We start from the raw sequence: 14,240 nt of genomic DNA, 5'->3' as shown, positions 1-14,240 counted from the left end.
TGAGGGTGGAACTGTGGGTGGTGTTCCTCGTGGCTTTTTTGTCTGGCTGAGCCTTGCGGCTGGAGAACAGGGAAGTGTTGTCTTTCAAATTCCTGACTGTGTTGGTCAGCTGGACTCAGGGCTCTTGGGCTTCTGCCAGGCTGTGTAAGGACATGGATTTGAAGTAAAGGTGAACTGGTCAAGTGTGATGATTCATTATGGCTCTGAAATGGCCAAGGTAAGGGTTTAATTAACATTTTGAGGGGTAAAGTTGGTTGGAGGCTGAAGTCTTTTAGTCCTTGTTCAATCTTATGTGGGTTGTGGGTGCTGAGCTTTAGAAGGAACTTTTCTTTTGTTGGTACCCCCGCAGCAACAGTTCCTCCTCATTTAAGCTTCCTGTGGCCTTGGGTTTAGTAGCTGTGGAATGGGAGAGAACCTTGAGTGGCATTCTGTGTAGTGAGTGGGGTTAGCCAAAATTCCCAGTCAGCCTGAGGAGCCAAGTGTCCCTGTAGGGGCAGACAGATTCCAGGGAGAAAGCACAATGGGCCTTTTGGCTGCTGCTGGTTTCCTGGGATGTTTACTGCTCTGGGAGACAGGACACAAGCTTAACTGGAAATTCTCTTTGTCTCCTACTTTTCTGTCGGTCAGTGTGGACATAAAAGCTTTGAGTTACTGGAATGGCTGAATTTGGGTTTACTTTTCACTCACTTCTTTACTTTGGAACAAATGACCACAGTGTTGCTGAGATTTTTCTGATAAGATCTCTGAAAGAAGCCAAAAGTGACTTGCCTAACATGGCCTAAACGAAGAGGTATGCTGATAAGTTTTAATAAAAATATACTTATGATCTCATGTTGAAATGATTAAATCCTCCTTGAAGGTTACCAAGATGATTAACAGGAAAATGCACAACAGATCTTGGCATTATATGTGACAAAAACAAAACAACTCCAGGCTTGGTTTCTTTCATTGTGGGATAATTCCTTCTTTTTAAAGTAATAGGTGAGGACATTTAACACAGATCAGATACCAGTGTCAGAGTAAGTTTGAGTTACATAGAGCCAAATTCTCTCCTGATGCAAACTGGCCATGATCACTTTTACATTAAAAAAGGCTTGCCAATACCATGCAGAAGGTGATGATTAACATGTAAGTCACTTTTGTCAAGTTTATAAATAGAAATGCACCACCAAAATGTGTACTTGAGGCTTACTCAGGGCCCTGTCCCACAATATCTGTAATATCTCAGATCCTGCTCATCTGCCCTTGCTGTTGACATCCTTTCCAATATACCTCGAGGAAAAGCTCATCGTGGATTCCCAAGGGAAATGCTGGCCCTGAGTGCAGCAGGGAAGGAAGAAACGCAAACAAATTAACAACATTCATCTGACATCTGTGTTTAAAAACAGAGTCAAACACCAGTTTTGATTAACTACCTTTCTCCTCTTCCTAAAATGCTTCCAGACCTTGTGTTAAATACCCGATGGGCTGAGGCATTCCTGCTGTTGGGATGCATGGAGCAGCCAGGCTCCCACACACCTCCAGGCTGCAGCTCTATTCTGGGCCCCAGTGCCCACGCCTCAGCAGGTTCTTTCATTTCCAGCCACCCACTGGTTGGTCTGTATCCTTCAATCCTGCTGCTTTTGCTTCCTTGCTTTAATTCTCTGGAGTAACCCCTCATTTGGCTTGGATGTGGTGGGCTCTGGTGGGGCCATCCTAGTAAAGGGGTTAAAATTCCCCTCCCTTGCGCTTTGCCTTGTTCTCAAATCCCAGTGTTCCCAACACACATTTTTTACCAGGGTTTTTATTCTTCCTGCTACTTTTTCACAACAAGAAACCCTATAAATTTTCTGTACAGTTACCTATTTTCCTGGCAGGAGGAGCAGAGGTGTAGGGACAATGGGAATGGCTCTGCAGTAAATTTAGGAGGGAGAGGTGGGAGGTACCTTTATACAGGCTACTAGAGGAATTTTGGGTTTGTAAAAACAAAGGTTTTTGAGTAAATGTTCCTGGCCCTAAAGATTACAGAGCAAAGCTTGAAAACTGTGGCTAAAGTTCTTCCCGAAAGCTCAGAAGCCAGACAGCCATGAGAGAGAATTCCACACTTCTTCTGCAAATGTGGAAATATGAGGATTTATGAAAATTGGACAGTGCTGTTGTAGAAGGCAGCAATATTTTTGGAGGGATTTTTATAAGTACTTGCAAGCCTCATCTATATGCTGTCACAGATGTAAATATAATCTTCAAAAAGTAACATTCTCTGCAGTGCTTTATCCTAAACAAAGGGAAATTAAAGTGTAAACAAGCCAGTGCCATTATTTTCTCTCCCTTTAAATAAAAGCACACTGTTCCACTTCAGTGACACTGTGCTTCAGGTGAAGAGACATGGAACATATTCCTAACCTGTGCCTAGTTCCTCATGTACTAATGCTGGAGGGCATTTCCAGGTCCTTTCCTAGCACCATAGACTGTAAATTTCTCCAATATCAGGATAAAAGTATGTCTTTTTGCTTACAAAAAAATGAGCTATTGCAGGAGTAGTTTTCATGTTATAAAGAAATACTTCAGAGAATAATGCCAAGCAAGCTGTTTATTTTAGAGAGATCTGTTTTATAGCATAGACTGGAGTTAAAAAATAAATATTATTCAGGAAATCAGAAGGTCACTCTGTTGTTTTAGTATTCCTAGCACAGTGGGGTTTAGGGCTGTGCCAGTGTTATTAATTATTTTTATTATTAATAATGATGGCACTTAGTACCATGGTTTAGTTGACATGATGGTGTTTGGTCAAAGGTTGTACTCGATCTTGGAGGTCTTTTCCAGCCTTGGATTCTGTGATTATCCTGTGTCACAGAGATGAAGCTCCTTAAGTAACATTTCCAGGGAGCTCTCCAGTTACCTGGCCAGGCTCCATTCTGCCAAGTTAACAGGTAGGAGTATTTTCCTGCTTGGAATGCTGTGCACAGCTAGGCTGTTTCTGCACAGATCCAAACTGGAATGGTGCAAACCCAGCTCTTGAGAGTTGTTTTCCAAGAACATGTGGAGTGGGAAGGGCTCTGTTGCCTGGGTGACAAGACAGTGTCTCTTAGCAAGGTTTGTTTTTGTTAATGAGAGAAGGGAAAGAGTGGCAGATCCAATTGTTTTAGAGCTCCTAGGAGTATCCCCTGTGAACATGGAGATAAGGAAGCTGTGTGGTTTGGTTGGGAAGCTGTTTCAGGAGAACTGGCTTCTCCCCTGGACAAGGGAGGTTGTGTAACTCAGAAATCCATGGCTAGCCACAACTCAGTGGCATCGGAACATGGCCCAGAGTGACTTCATGGACATGCAGGGCTTGAGTTGGACAGGGAATGTTTGCAAGGGAATGGAATGACAGGACAAGGGGGAATGGCTTCAAACTGACAGAGGGCAGGGTTGGATGGGATATTGGGAAAGAATTCTTCCCTAGGAGGGTGGGGAGGCCCTGGCACAGGTTGCCCAAAGAAGCTGTGGCTGCCTCATCCCTGGAAGTGTCCACAGCCAGGTTGGATGGGGCTTGGAGCAACCTGGGATAGTGGAAGGTGTCCTTGCCCATTGTGGGGGGGGGGGAGGCAGGAACTGGGTGAGCTTTGAGGTCCCTCCCAACCCAAACTATTCTATAAAATAAAATGTGGTCAGAAATGACTATTTGGAGATTAGCTCTTGTTCTGGACTCATTGGAGCAGTCATTTTGGGGATAAATCCTTTAAAACAAGAGTAAGCAGTGTGGTGTCCTCTCAGGAGTGTCCTTGTTTGCTGCAGACGAGCGAGGGGGAGGAAGTTTTGCACTCCTGAGGAGAAGTGGGAAGGAGCAGTGAATTTTAACATGGATGCTATAAGTGACAAGCTAAGACTGCAAATGCAAGTAATTGTAGCTTATCTTGGCACACGTGAAGAGATCTGAGGTGAATGGGAATTGAGAAGGCTGAGTGAAGCAAGAGGAGGGTGCAGAACCTTTTCTTCACTCTTGGTCTGGATACTCATAAGCTAAAACCATTTTTAAAAATACCCCTGGTAGTGATGAGGTTGGAGATGACATTTAACTTCTAGGAAATACTGATTTTCTGCTTTCTTAGCTTGTAAAAAATGTGCTTCTTCATAGTGCTGGTGACTGGGCTGTCACTTGAACGGAGAGAGGAGATGGCTGAGGAAAGTCCCCTCAATGTGGAGCATCTCAGTGAAGAACTGAGCCCCAAATTTATGAGATTCCCAGGTATTGCCTCCTCTCCTCTCTCCTGCATTAAATAAGGAATAAAACACGCACGTTCTGTAAAGAGTTTCCATGGAGCTGGGTTGCTCTAACTGGATTTTTGTAATTTGTGCTTCATCCTTATTCATGTGAGAGTCCGTGGAGTTAAGACTGGATTGTTTGCTCTGGAGAAGAGTTCGTGGTTATTTCTTCACCCAGCCGAACTTGGGAGTTGGAAGCACCCAGGGACAAATTTTTGTTGTGAAGGCCGGACAAGGAATATGTTCATTTTGGTTTTGTCCAGGATAAGCTCATCTTCAAAATGGGAAGAAAAAAGGAAATAGTGAACAAACAATCACATTACTTAAAAAACAATTTATACTATTTTTAGGAGATTAATTCAGTATTTCAAGTTCTTTCTTCTCACTCAAGGACATCCAACTTCATTAGAGACTTTCCTGCTAAATAAATAAGGGCCTTTTTCAGATATTCTTCTTGATATGAAACTGAAGGGACTGCTCTGTCCCTAGGCTTGTTTCCTTCTGTTGAAATATCCCCTCTGCCTTGAGGCTTCCAGCAGAACTGGGAAGTTGTGTTCTCTTGTTTTGCTCCTGGACTCCTATTCCTGTGTTATATTCCTTACTGGAAAGGCTTCATCGAAAACAGACAGGAAGGGAGGTTGTTCACAACATGCAGCAAAGAACAAGAGGTGTGAAGAAGTGGAAACACCTGACAGATATTTTAATTTCTCTATGCTAAAATAAGGCAAGTCACACTTGGAACATTAGATATCTGGGTCTGGTTGCTGTTTTGTAGGAAGTTTTTCCATATAGAGCCTCTGTTTTAGTGTTCAAGTCACACTGAATGCAAGTTTTGAACTGTCTGTGAGGGACTAACGTGATTTATGGGGAAATTATTTGTCTCTGATAACCAGTGAAGCCCCTTGAGATGTTTTGCAGTGTTTTTGGGTGTCAGGAACTGTTCTTCAAAAAAATCTTGCATGTAGGGTCTCTAGCAAGGTGTGTTTTTACATCTCAGATGTTATACACTGATTTACTGGCTCAAGGTAAGTAATTTCTGTGCATGATTTCATTATAAAGCCATCAAAATTAGGTCTCACTGCAAGAATATTGCTCAGCATGATTCTGCAAAGGATTAATTAGCATAACTCTTAAGACAATTTCTATTGTTTTCAAATCAAAATTTAAGTGAATATTTGTTTATTTTTAATACTAATCAGTTAGGTATCTATACTAACTTAGAAAAATTATTTGTCTGGGAATATATTTCTCCTTCAATAAGGTATGACAAAATACTTTCTCTTTTCTACTTCTGGGAGTTTAGTACAACCAAAAATACTGACCAAGTATTTTTTGTAAATAAACCTCTATGTAAGCACTCACCTGCTGCATTTCCATGTTTGGCTATCCAGTTATCCAGGGTAACATTCAGTATTTATTACAAATCAGTATTGCTCTGACATAATTGATGTCTTTTTGCTGGCTTTGAACTCATTCTTTTCCGGTTCCCATTCTTTTAGTTGCCAGCAAGGGGCAAACTGGCTGTTGGGATTCTGTTTTCCCATCATTTTTCAGTTATCAGTGATTTGTAGGTCCTTGCTAAAAGCACAGTATTGAATCTGCAAAGGTAGTTATACCTATTGGAATGCTATTAATAGTGTTTAGGAGGGATCATTGCAGTAAATCTACTTTAGCTTTTTTGTCAGCTGTGTTTTTATGTAATATTGTGTAAATCCTCTGGAAACACTGACACCTTTAAAGAGTTTAGTTTGCTTTCAAAGGGGAAAGGGAGGGAAAACAGAAAAGAACAGATTTGGGGTAATTTCATTATTGAAAGATGCTTTTTTTTATGGCTCTTAAAAAAGTAAAAGTGAGTGAAGGCTTGACAGAGAATAACCCCCACATGTGCAGTTCCTTATCTGCCAACTCTCTCTTACTTTTCCTGCAGGAAATCTTGGCTGAGCAAAGTTGGAAGCCCAAGTTCCCGCATCGACAAAACAAATTTTTCCAATGAAAAGGAGATTTCCAAGCTTGACTTCTCGGATTTCAACACTAGATACTAAGAGGAGGGAACCTCACTAAGCACAAAACTCTGACATTTCTGCTGCATGATATTTTCTGTGTCTCCATCAAATGTTGCAAGAGCATTTGGATGCTTTTCTGTGCTAAGGATAAACATAAATGCTCCCTGTTCCCACCAAGTAAGAATTCCTGGTTGCTGTGTTAGACATCTTACACCATGAATGTCAACATTTAGTGTCTAAAATGCCAATATCTAATTTATTGCAGCTTTGAAAGACAGATAGAAGCTTAGAAATGCTGCTGGTTATTTGTGCACAATGAGACTTGTTACATACAACCAGATGGTACCTAATCTTTACACTGTGAGTTGTATTTTAGATGCAAAATAATAATAAATTTATGTTCTACTGTTCGTAATCTCACCAAAAACACATAACTACAGAACTGGAGAGCACTGAGAGTGCTGTGTAACAACTCTGTTATAGACCAGGCTCAGTGTGATAATTAATTAAGTTATAGTGGTAATTTAAAATAAATGTGTTGTTTCAAACTAGGATTATCTAACCAGCTGTGGTTTAAAATTCTCTGTGACAAGGCAGATAAATTGTTCCAAGGTGATGAAATGTGTGGCCTCTCATCCTGTTTTTTCCTTGTCTACCTGTAGCTTACATCCATTCTGACTATAAAGGGTGTTCTAATGTCTTTGCTTTTTTGACATTCTTACCAAAATTGAAGATTTCAGTGGTTTTCCTTATGGAAAATAGATGTGTGTTTGCCCCTGAGTTCAGACTGTGTGGTGGAACCTGCACCCTCATCTGTCATCTGAAGTCCTGAGCCATGGGCTTGCAATAAATCCTGGAAAAGTCTGATGCATTGTGGATCCAGTTCCTGTATCCAGCACTCTCTCCACAGGCACCTGGGAGTCAGGGCTGGGTCAGACCCCTACCCTCACACCTGCAGTAGTTGAGTCAGGCTTGGAACATTCCAGGAGACTTCATGAGGATACTGAAGCTGGTATTCCCACTGGCTGCTCTGTCCCCCTTCCTGGGGTGGGTGGTGTCAGTTTGGGCAGCTGCACCAAATCTGCAGCTCATGGTTTGAATTTCAGGAAGGAGATTTCCTAACTTAAGTACTGCACTTCTCCATCAGTGCAAGGTGTGCTTAGAAAGTTATTTCTGCTCACCACTAGATTGATTTTCTTTGGACCTTTGCATTAAGCAGTAAAATCTCCGTTCTAGAATTTGCAGGAGCTGCTTGTGAATTGTTCTGTGATTATACACAAGCCCCATTGTTGAAGTCGTGGTCAATAGCTCTTGTTCAGCTCATGGTAAATGGCAAAGTTCAAGTGTAGCAGGAGCTCAGTAGCTGTTCCATCCTCCTGAAAAACTGTATCCTGCCTAACAAAGTAGTTTACATTTTCCTTGGAGCTACCTGGCAGAAAATACCCCTTCAGTCAAAGACTTTCCAGCCAAGTGCTCTGCTCATATTTTGAGGAACAAGTAGAGAGGAAGGCAAAAAACAGGGGACATAAGATACAGAGGAAGAGCAGCCAAAAATTGTTTTGATGTGTTCCAGGGGTGGAGCTGGGTGCTTACAAGGACTTGAAAACTTTACACCAACTCCCCTAGAAAGGCAAGGCTTGAGGAGAGGGAAGCAGCCATTTTAAGTGCTCACTTTTTTGGGGGAGGAAATGTGAAGAGAGCATTTTTCTGTGCTGCAAGTCATGTGTTGCTGTGTTCCTGCAACCTAATGGAGCCTTGGCTGGTGCTGTGGGCATTAATATTCTCATTTTATTTAATCCTCAGATTCTGGTAAAGTATCCTGAGTCCAAAGGCATCCCATTTGTGGAAGTACAGTGTGTACAGAACAGCAGAGCAGTGTCTCTAGATTTAATGAGAACATCATTGATTTTGAGGAGCCAAAGAATCCCAATGGTAAGATAGAAAAATAAGAACAGTTGGATAATTAGACATCAAAACTGAGTTGAGATTCCACTGGAATCCTTTTCTACCCCTTACTAATATCACTCAGTTATGACTGTAGATACACCTGAATTTTATTTTTTCAAAATGCAGTGCAGCAAGAATGTATGATGTGTAGGCCAGCTTCATTCTTGCTGTAAGTGGAAATAGTTTCCATGAAAGAGTTTCTATTTAAATAAAAAAGGTTTCTATCTGTAGTTTCTATTCTGTTCTCCCAATAGTTTCTATCTAAAAAGGGCTGAGACTTGGAAATAAATAGTGGGAGCAGACTTTCACAAGTCATTTGTGAATTTTGGACAATGCTGACTTTCCTGAGGGGAAAATGTTGTGCCTGACTTGTATTCTACTAGAATTTAAGGAAATTCACCTCATTAAGCCTTGAGGCCAGACATGTCAATTAAAATCAGAGTTTAACTCCAAAATGACAGGCATTTCAGAAATGTATGGATTTGTTTGTATTTGATTAAAGAATTTAAAAATGAAACCTTGCCAAAGCCATGGGCAGAAGGAGAGCTTTGTGCTTCATCAGGAATGATGTAACCTTGCACAACAGGGATGTTCTGCTGGACCTGCTCCTTCTTGGTGTCTGTGTGGAGAAAAGTGTGGTAGCATCTCCTGCCATGCTTTCTCTTAGGTGACACCAATCTATCACTCCTGATTTTCTTGATGTCCTCCAGAGCTGCCTTGCTTGGCTTGCTTTCTTCTTAGGAAACTGGCCATGTTTGCTGCTGGAATCCTCTTACTACACAGAGTGAACTGGATTAGTCACTCGAGCTTCCTGATTAATGCATGGCTCCGTGCTGCTGCGAGCACTCTGATGTGAAGGGAATGCTGCAGTGAGGGGTGAGGGCAAACACTGCTCTGTGCTATCCTTTATTTTTTAGAGTCTGTTTAGACAACAGCAATCCCATAAATTGGGATTTCTGTAGTATCATTCTTTCTTCAAGGCTCCTCACAGTCTGTTGTGTAGTGGGTAGAAGTATTAGGATTAAAGAGAGGTTATTTCTGCCTCAAAACACTGCAGGGACTTAAAATAACTGAACTTGTCTCAATTAATTTGATATTAATACTGGCATAATTGAATAAAAAATCCTGACGTGGAAGATCAAAGGAGGAACAACCTCACTTTTGGTTAAAAGGGCTGCAGGAGTGGATTGGAAGGTTTTACCAATCAAATTTCCAGAATAGTTTGAGTAATTAGGAGGAGACCAGTTGTTTTCCACAATTAGATAATGTTACTGTAAATATTAATATAGATAAGTGCAAATATAAACATTTAAAAGTAGTTTCTGATTAATCACTCTGTAAATCAGTTGTGATATGAAGTTGTCTTTACCCCAGAAGTGAAGAATTACACTCTGAACAGCACTAATGGGGGAGTAGAAGTTTTTTGCCCAAAATCCAACAAGCAGCTCTGTCTCTGATGAAAGGCACTGTGGGTTCCCCCATAGCTGTAATAACTCCTTGGTGTTAGGAGCTAACACCTGTGATTCCTGCAGTTTGGAAATGGGAAAGTCTTGTAACATTTCATGCTGCGTTTGTGTTGTCCTAAAAGTGGCCAAGAAGCTCTAAGCCATGTTTTTGTTTCACAGACAATCGATCAGCACCAAGAAGCAAATTTTGTCCGTCATAACCTTGGTGTGTATTCCAGAAATAAAAGGGGCAATGCCCTTGTGGATTTTTGGGAGCAATTCTTTTCTGGGTCTGACAGGCTGAATTAGAGGAATACCCAGCATCCCAGGGTTTCTCCACTAGCTGGAAGGTAACCTGGCATTCACTTGGATTTGGCAGGGAGGTAACAAAACAAACAATGGAGAGACACAAGTTCTGTGCTGCAGGCACCGACTTATGTTCCACTGGAATGCTGCCATGGACTTTAGTGGGAACAGTAATTGGTCATGCAACCAAGGAAATGCATTATTAATGGCACAGTGTTTGAGCAGGGGCAGATAAGATAAAGACTAAGTCATTTTCTTGGTGCTGGTTTTGTTTTTTCCTAATTACAGAGGAATCACTGTGGCTTCAGCAACATTAGAAAAGCCAGAACTTTCTTGTACGAAGTTCAGCACTTGAAGCCATGCCAGGCACTCACTATCCCAAGCAAGCCACTAATTCCCAATTTGTAGTTACAGAGTTGTTCTGCAAAGGGTGGGAGCAGAGAGAAGTGGATACATGCAACCCTTCAAAGCCTTATAGTAATAATAAAATTAAAAATAAATTTCTAGTGCTGACATAGGGATGGTAAGTAGAGCAGGAAGGGTGAAGGACAGGAGTTTTAAGAATATTAATGTGGAGAAATTTACCTGCAGTTGTTTATTTGGAGCTGCAGCCAAGGGCACCACTGGAAATCAGTTCTGTGTGAACAGCATAGAGGAAAGGGGTGGCTGGGGAAGAGGGGCTTGGCAGAAGAGGGTCTGAAAATGTGTTCAGAAGGAAAAGCTCGGGACATATTTGGAGCATGAGAAGAGAGGCCAATTTTTATCAACTGATAAGGGAATGCTCACTTTAGATGGCAGCACCTGGGTGCTCTGGGCAGGTCACAGCAGGGGATGTTGGAGACTCACTGTGAATCTTGTTCAGCTGTTGGTGATGTTTTGTATTTTTTCCCTGTTTAAAACAAACCAGCCTCAAACTTTTCTTAAATATCCACTCCTGAGCCTACAGCTGCTGTACTGCTGTGAGTAGTTCAGCCCACTTGGGAGGAGAAGTCTCAGTGCCAGGTAGGAAAACACCCCTGAATTGTGTGAGGGGCTCCAACAGTACCATCTCTTCCCAGAAATAACTGTCTGCTGTCAGGAAACAGGCAGACAAAAAATTTGCAGACCAAGTTAAAACTCATTAGCGACCCACAATATAACTCGGGGAGAAAAAAAGCCCTGTGCAGTTATCTAAGTTTGCTGACACTTTGGAAACAAAGTGATGACTAAATAGTAGTGTGTGCTCCAAAGAATGAGTGATATACCAAGATGAATAGGATTTAGGCACTATTTATCACAGTTAAGCCATAGCCTGAATACCATAATGCTGATTCCTTAAATTCATTATGCAGCCAGTATAATCTAGCAGGCAGCAATGTGCCTGTGAGAAGGAAGAAACTATTTCCATTGTTTTAAACTGAACTGTAGGCACAGAGTGATTGACAAGATTGTGCTTTGTCTTATTTCTAAGGTACCACACCAACATTTGTAACACTTGTGTGAAGTGTTAAACACACTGAATTCTTACATTTTGCTGTTTAAAGTGGTAATCAGGGTGTATTTATCTGATGGATACAGGGGGATGTCATTCCATACTTACAAGAAGTGCTGGTGATGCTTCCATCAGCCCTGTTTAAAGCTGACAGTGTGTGGGTGCTCCCAGTTTCTATTTATGTGACTGGGATTTATTTGTCCTGTGGAATAAGTAATAATTTATTTTTCTGGTGTTAATACCCCGAGGTTCCCGAGAGCAGCCTCACAGCTGTGCACACAATTATTTCTAGAAATTATCATGTGTGAAATAACTTTGTTCTGGCCCAGCCATAAAATTTACTCATTGGGTGGTAGGAAATGTGGTACTCTGAGCTGCCCTTCAGTGGGAATTCTGTACTTTGGGAAGAAAGTAAGAGGAAGGGACAGAAATGGCCACAACATCTGAGATTTTTGGCTTAGTCAAGGTAAGTTTGAAACTCCCCCAATTATTCTGAATGAAATAAGTGAATTGTTCTGGAGGTACTGAGGTAACACTTGCCAGTTGCTTTTTTTGAATTTTCAGATAGCATTCAGGAAGTGTAAGGAATGAAAGCACACAGGAAAGCTGAGAGATTTATTTTTTTGATGTCTGTTTTCTAGTTGTTGGTTTGGGGTTTTTTGTTGTTGTTTTTTGTTTTTTGTTTTTGTTGTTTTTTTTAGCCACAGCCAGGACTTACTTGCATTTTTTAAAACCTGTCTGTGGGGGAATGAAGCCACTAAAAGCTGGAGTGGCTGTGATAATTAACATGGTATGATGTGCTTGATGCCTTGAAGCAAATCACTACAGAATTCCTGGTGCTGGGTCCTGGGGGAAAGGCTGGGATATATTAAGTTGCTTTATAGGAAAGCCCTTGGGTTTTTCAAGTGGTGTAAAGGAGACTGTTTGCAGCCATCCAGCTAAAAATGCCACAGAATTATCAATGCTGAAGAAGCTTAGCAACAACGTAGCTTTACTACCCTCACTACAAAGCAAAAGAGAAAAAATGGATTTTCCTCTGTGCTGCTACAAGCCAGGAGGAATTCACTTCTGGAGAAGAGTAGGAGGCGGGTTTCACCTTAGATGTTTGTATTCCCTGAAATAAAAGATGGGATGGCAGCTCTACATTACTTAGTATCAAACAACTGATGCATCTAATAAGAGAAGCAAGGGAAAATACCCTCTGAATTTTAAATATCTAATTGAGGCAGCATACCAAATAACCACAAATCAAAGCCATGAGAAGAATACTTGAGAGGACAACCTATTCACAGTGACCCAAAGCAACCACTGAACTAATGCACTTGAAACAAGGATTCAGGAAAGAAAATAAATCTGCTACCTAGAAAATTAGGGGAAAATGGGGATCTTTACCTCTTTTGTCCTGTATTTTTTGGCTGGATTAGTACCTGTAATCTCTGCTGCTCAATGGGTGAGGACTGTTTGGTTCTGCTTCTGTATATCACAATTGTCACAAAAAATGTTCCTTTTGATGAGACAAATCCTACCAATACCCTACTTCACATCTCCCCACTAATTTATTTTTCCTCAAACATCTTTTCTCATGTTTTGCACAGCTGAGCTGCAATCCATCTGTCTGTCACAGAGATGTTTATTCTTAGTCCAAGATGGAATCTCAGGCTCTTGTTTCCTGGTTACCGTTTTCCTTTACCCAAGAGCTGGAGATTTGGATGCAGGATATTGACAACCTAAAATTTCAAGTGGAGCAGCCTAAAAAATTAAAGCACTTTAAAGAGCTCTCGATGTCCTTTGAGATTTGCAGCGCAGATGCAGTGGGACCATCCACAGGCTTTTCCACACTGAGCTGCTTCCATTTTTTTTTTCCAGTCCTTTGTATCAGATTAGAGTTGTCATATCCCACTGGCCAGTTCCAAGGCACTCCCTTCTCTCTAGTCTTTTTTAGTCCCCTTGAGTCTGAGGTCAGCTGGAGTTCTATAGCCTACGAACTCCCAGAAACCTCTGTCGCTCTGCTGTGTCCCTTTGGGATTTTGCCTTTCCATTTCGTTTCAGGCTTTCACCACTGATCCATCTCCCTGCCTAAAGCTAAGCCAGGAACAACCTTGTATTGCCCCTGCTCACTGCTCTCCTCCAGCTATTCCACTTTAGCTGATAGTGATCTCTAATGGCTCCTGTTTGTGCTGGGCTCAGTCTCCCTCACCAGCCACACTCCATTGGATCCTTGGGGGTGATCCTTCCTGACAGCGTAACCCCACTGAGGATTGCATTAGCCAGGCATGCAGAAAAGAGAAAGTGCCTGTCTAGTGTAATAAAATAAACACACAAGGAGAAAAATTGCCAGCCAGGGGTAGAGCTGAGGTTTCTAGTGTGCTTCAGAAGCCCTCCCCTGCGCAGGTATAGTAATACACCCTCTGATTCCCTCAAATCTTAAAGCTTTTCCATCAAGCTTGTGGGATTTTTTTCCAATCGGTATCCAGTGGGTTTTCTTTCATCTGTTCAAACTTCATCTGCTCTTCTCTCATTGCGAAGAAGATGTTAATATTAAAAGAGTGAATTCATGTATGTGCAGGCTTAGGGAAGTTCAATCACTGACCCATCAGTTTAGCCCTGAGTCAAGTAAGTTTAATCCAAGAAAACAAAATTATGTGAACCAATCTTATTTCTTCTTCATCCTGCTTTACAGTAAACAGTGTTATTAGGATCCTGAAACTTAGTTTATCCCTCCCTCACCACCTCTAGCTCCTTCCCTGGAGCCCCCACTAATCCCTCTGTGACTGCATCCCCCAATCCTTTCAGAGGCAATTGGCTTATGGCAAACAAGTGGAAACCCAGTTTGGCACCTCGTTG

The 14,240-nt window shown here is 41.6% G+C and overlaps 1 protein-coding gene across 1 annotated transcript in view; it reads left to right on the top strand.

The window, feature by feature from the left end:
* Positions 1-7,094, top strand: part of ACYP2 (acylphosphatase 2) — a 33,177-nt gene extending 26,083 nt beyond the window's left edge. Inside the window, exon 4 of the mRNA XM_032103852.1 lies at positions 6,152-7,094. Coding sequence (XP_031959743.1) covers positions 6,152-6,266 — 115 coding nt within the window. The 3' untranslated portion in view covers positions 6,267-7,094. The remainder of the gene's footprint in view (positions 1-6,151) is intronic.
* The last annotated feature ends 7,146 nt before the right edge of the window (positions 7,095-14,240 follow it).

Source organism: Corvus moneduloides, chromosome 3, assembly GCF_009650955.1.
Source record: "Corvus moneduloides isolate bCorMon1 chromosome 3, bCorMon1.pri, whole genome shotgun sequence".
In the NCBI taxonomy this organism is placed as follows: Eukaryota; Metazoa; Chordata; class Aves; order Passeriformes; family Corvidae; genus Corvus; species Corvus moneduloides.
This window is presented reverse-complemented; position numbering and strand designations above follow the sequence as displayed.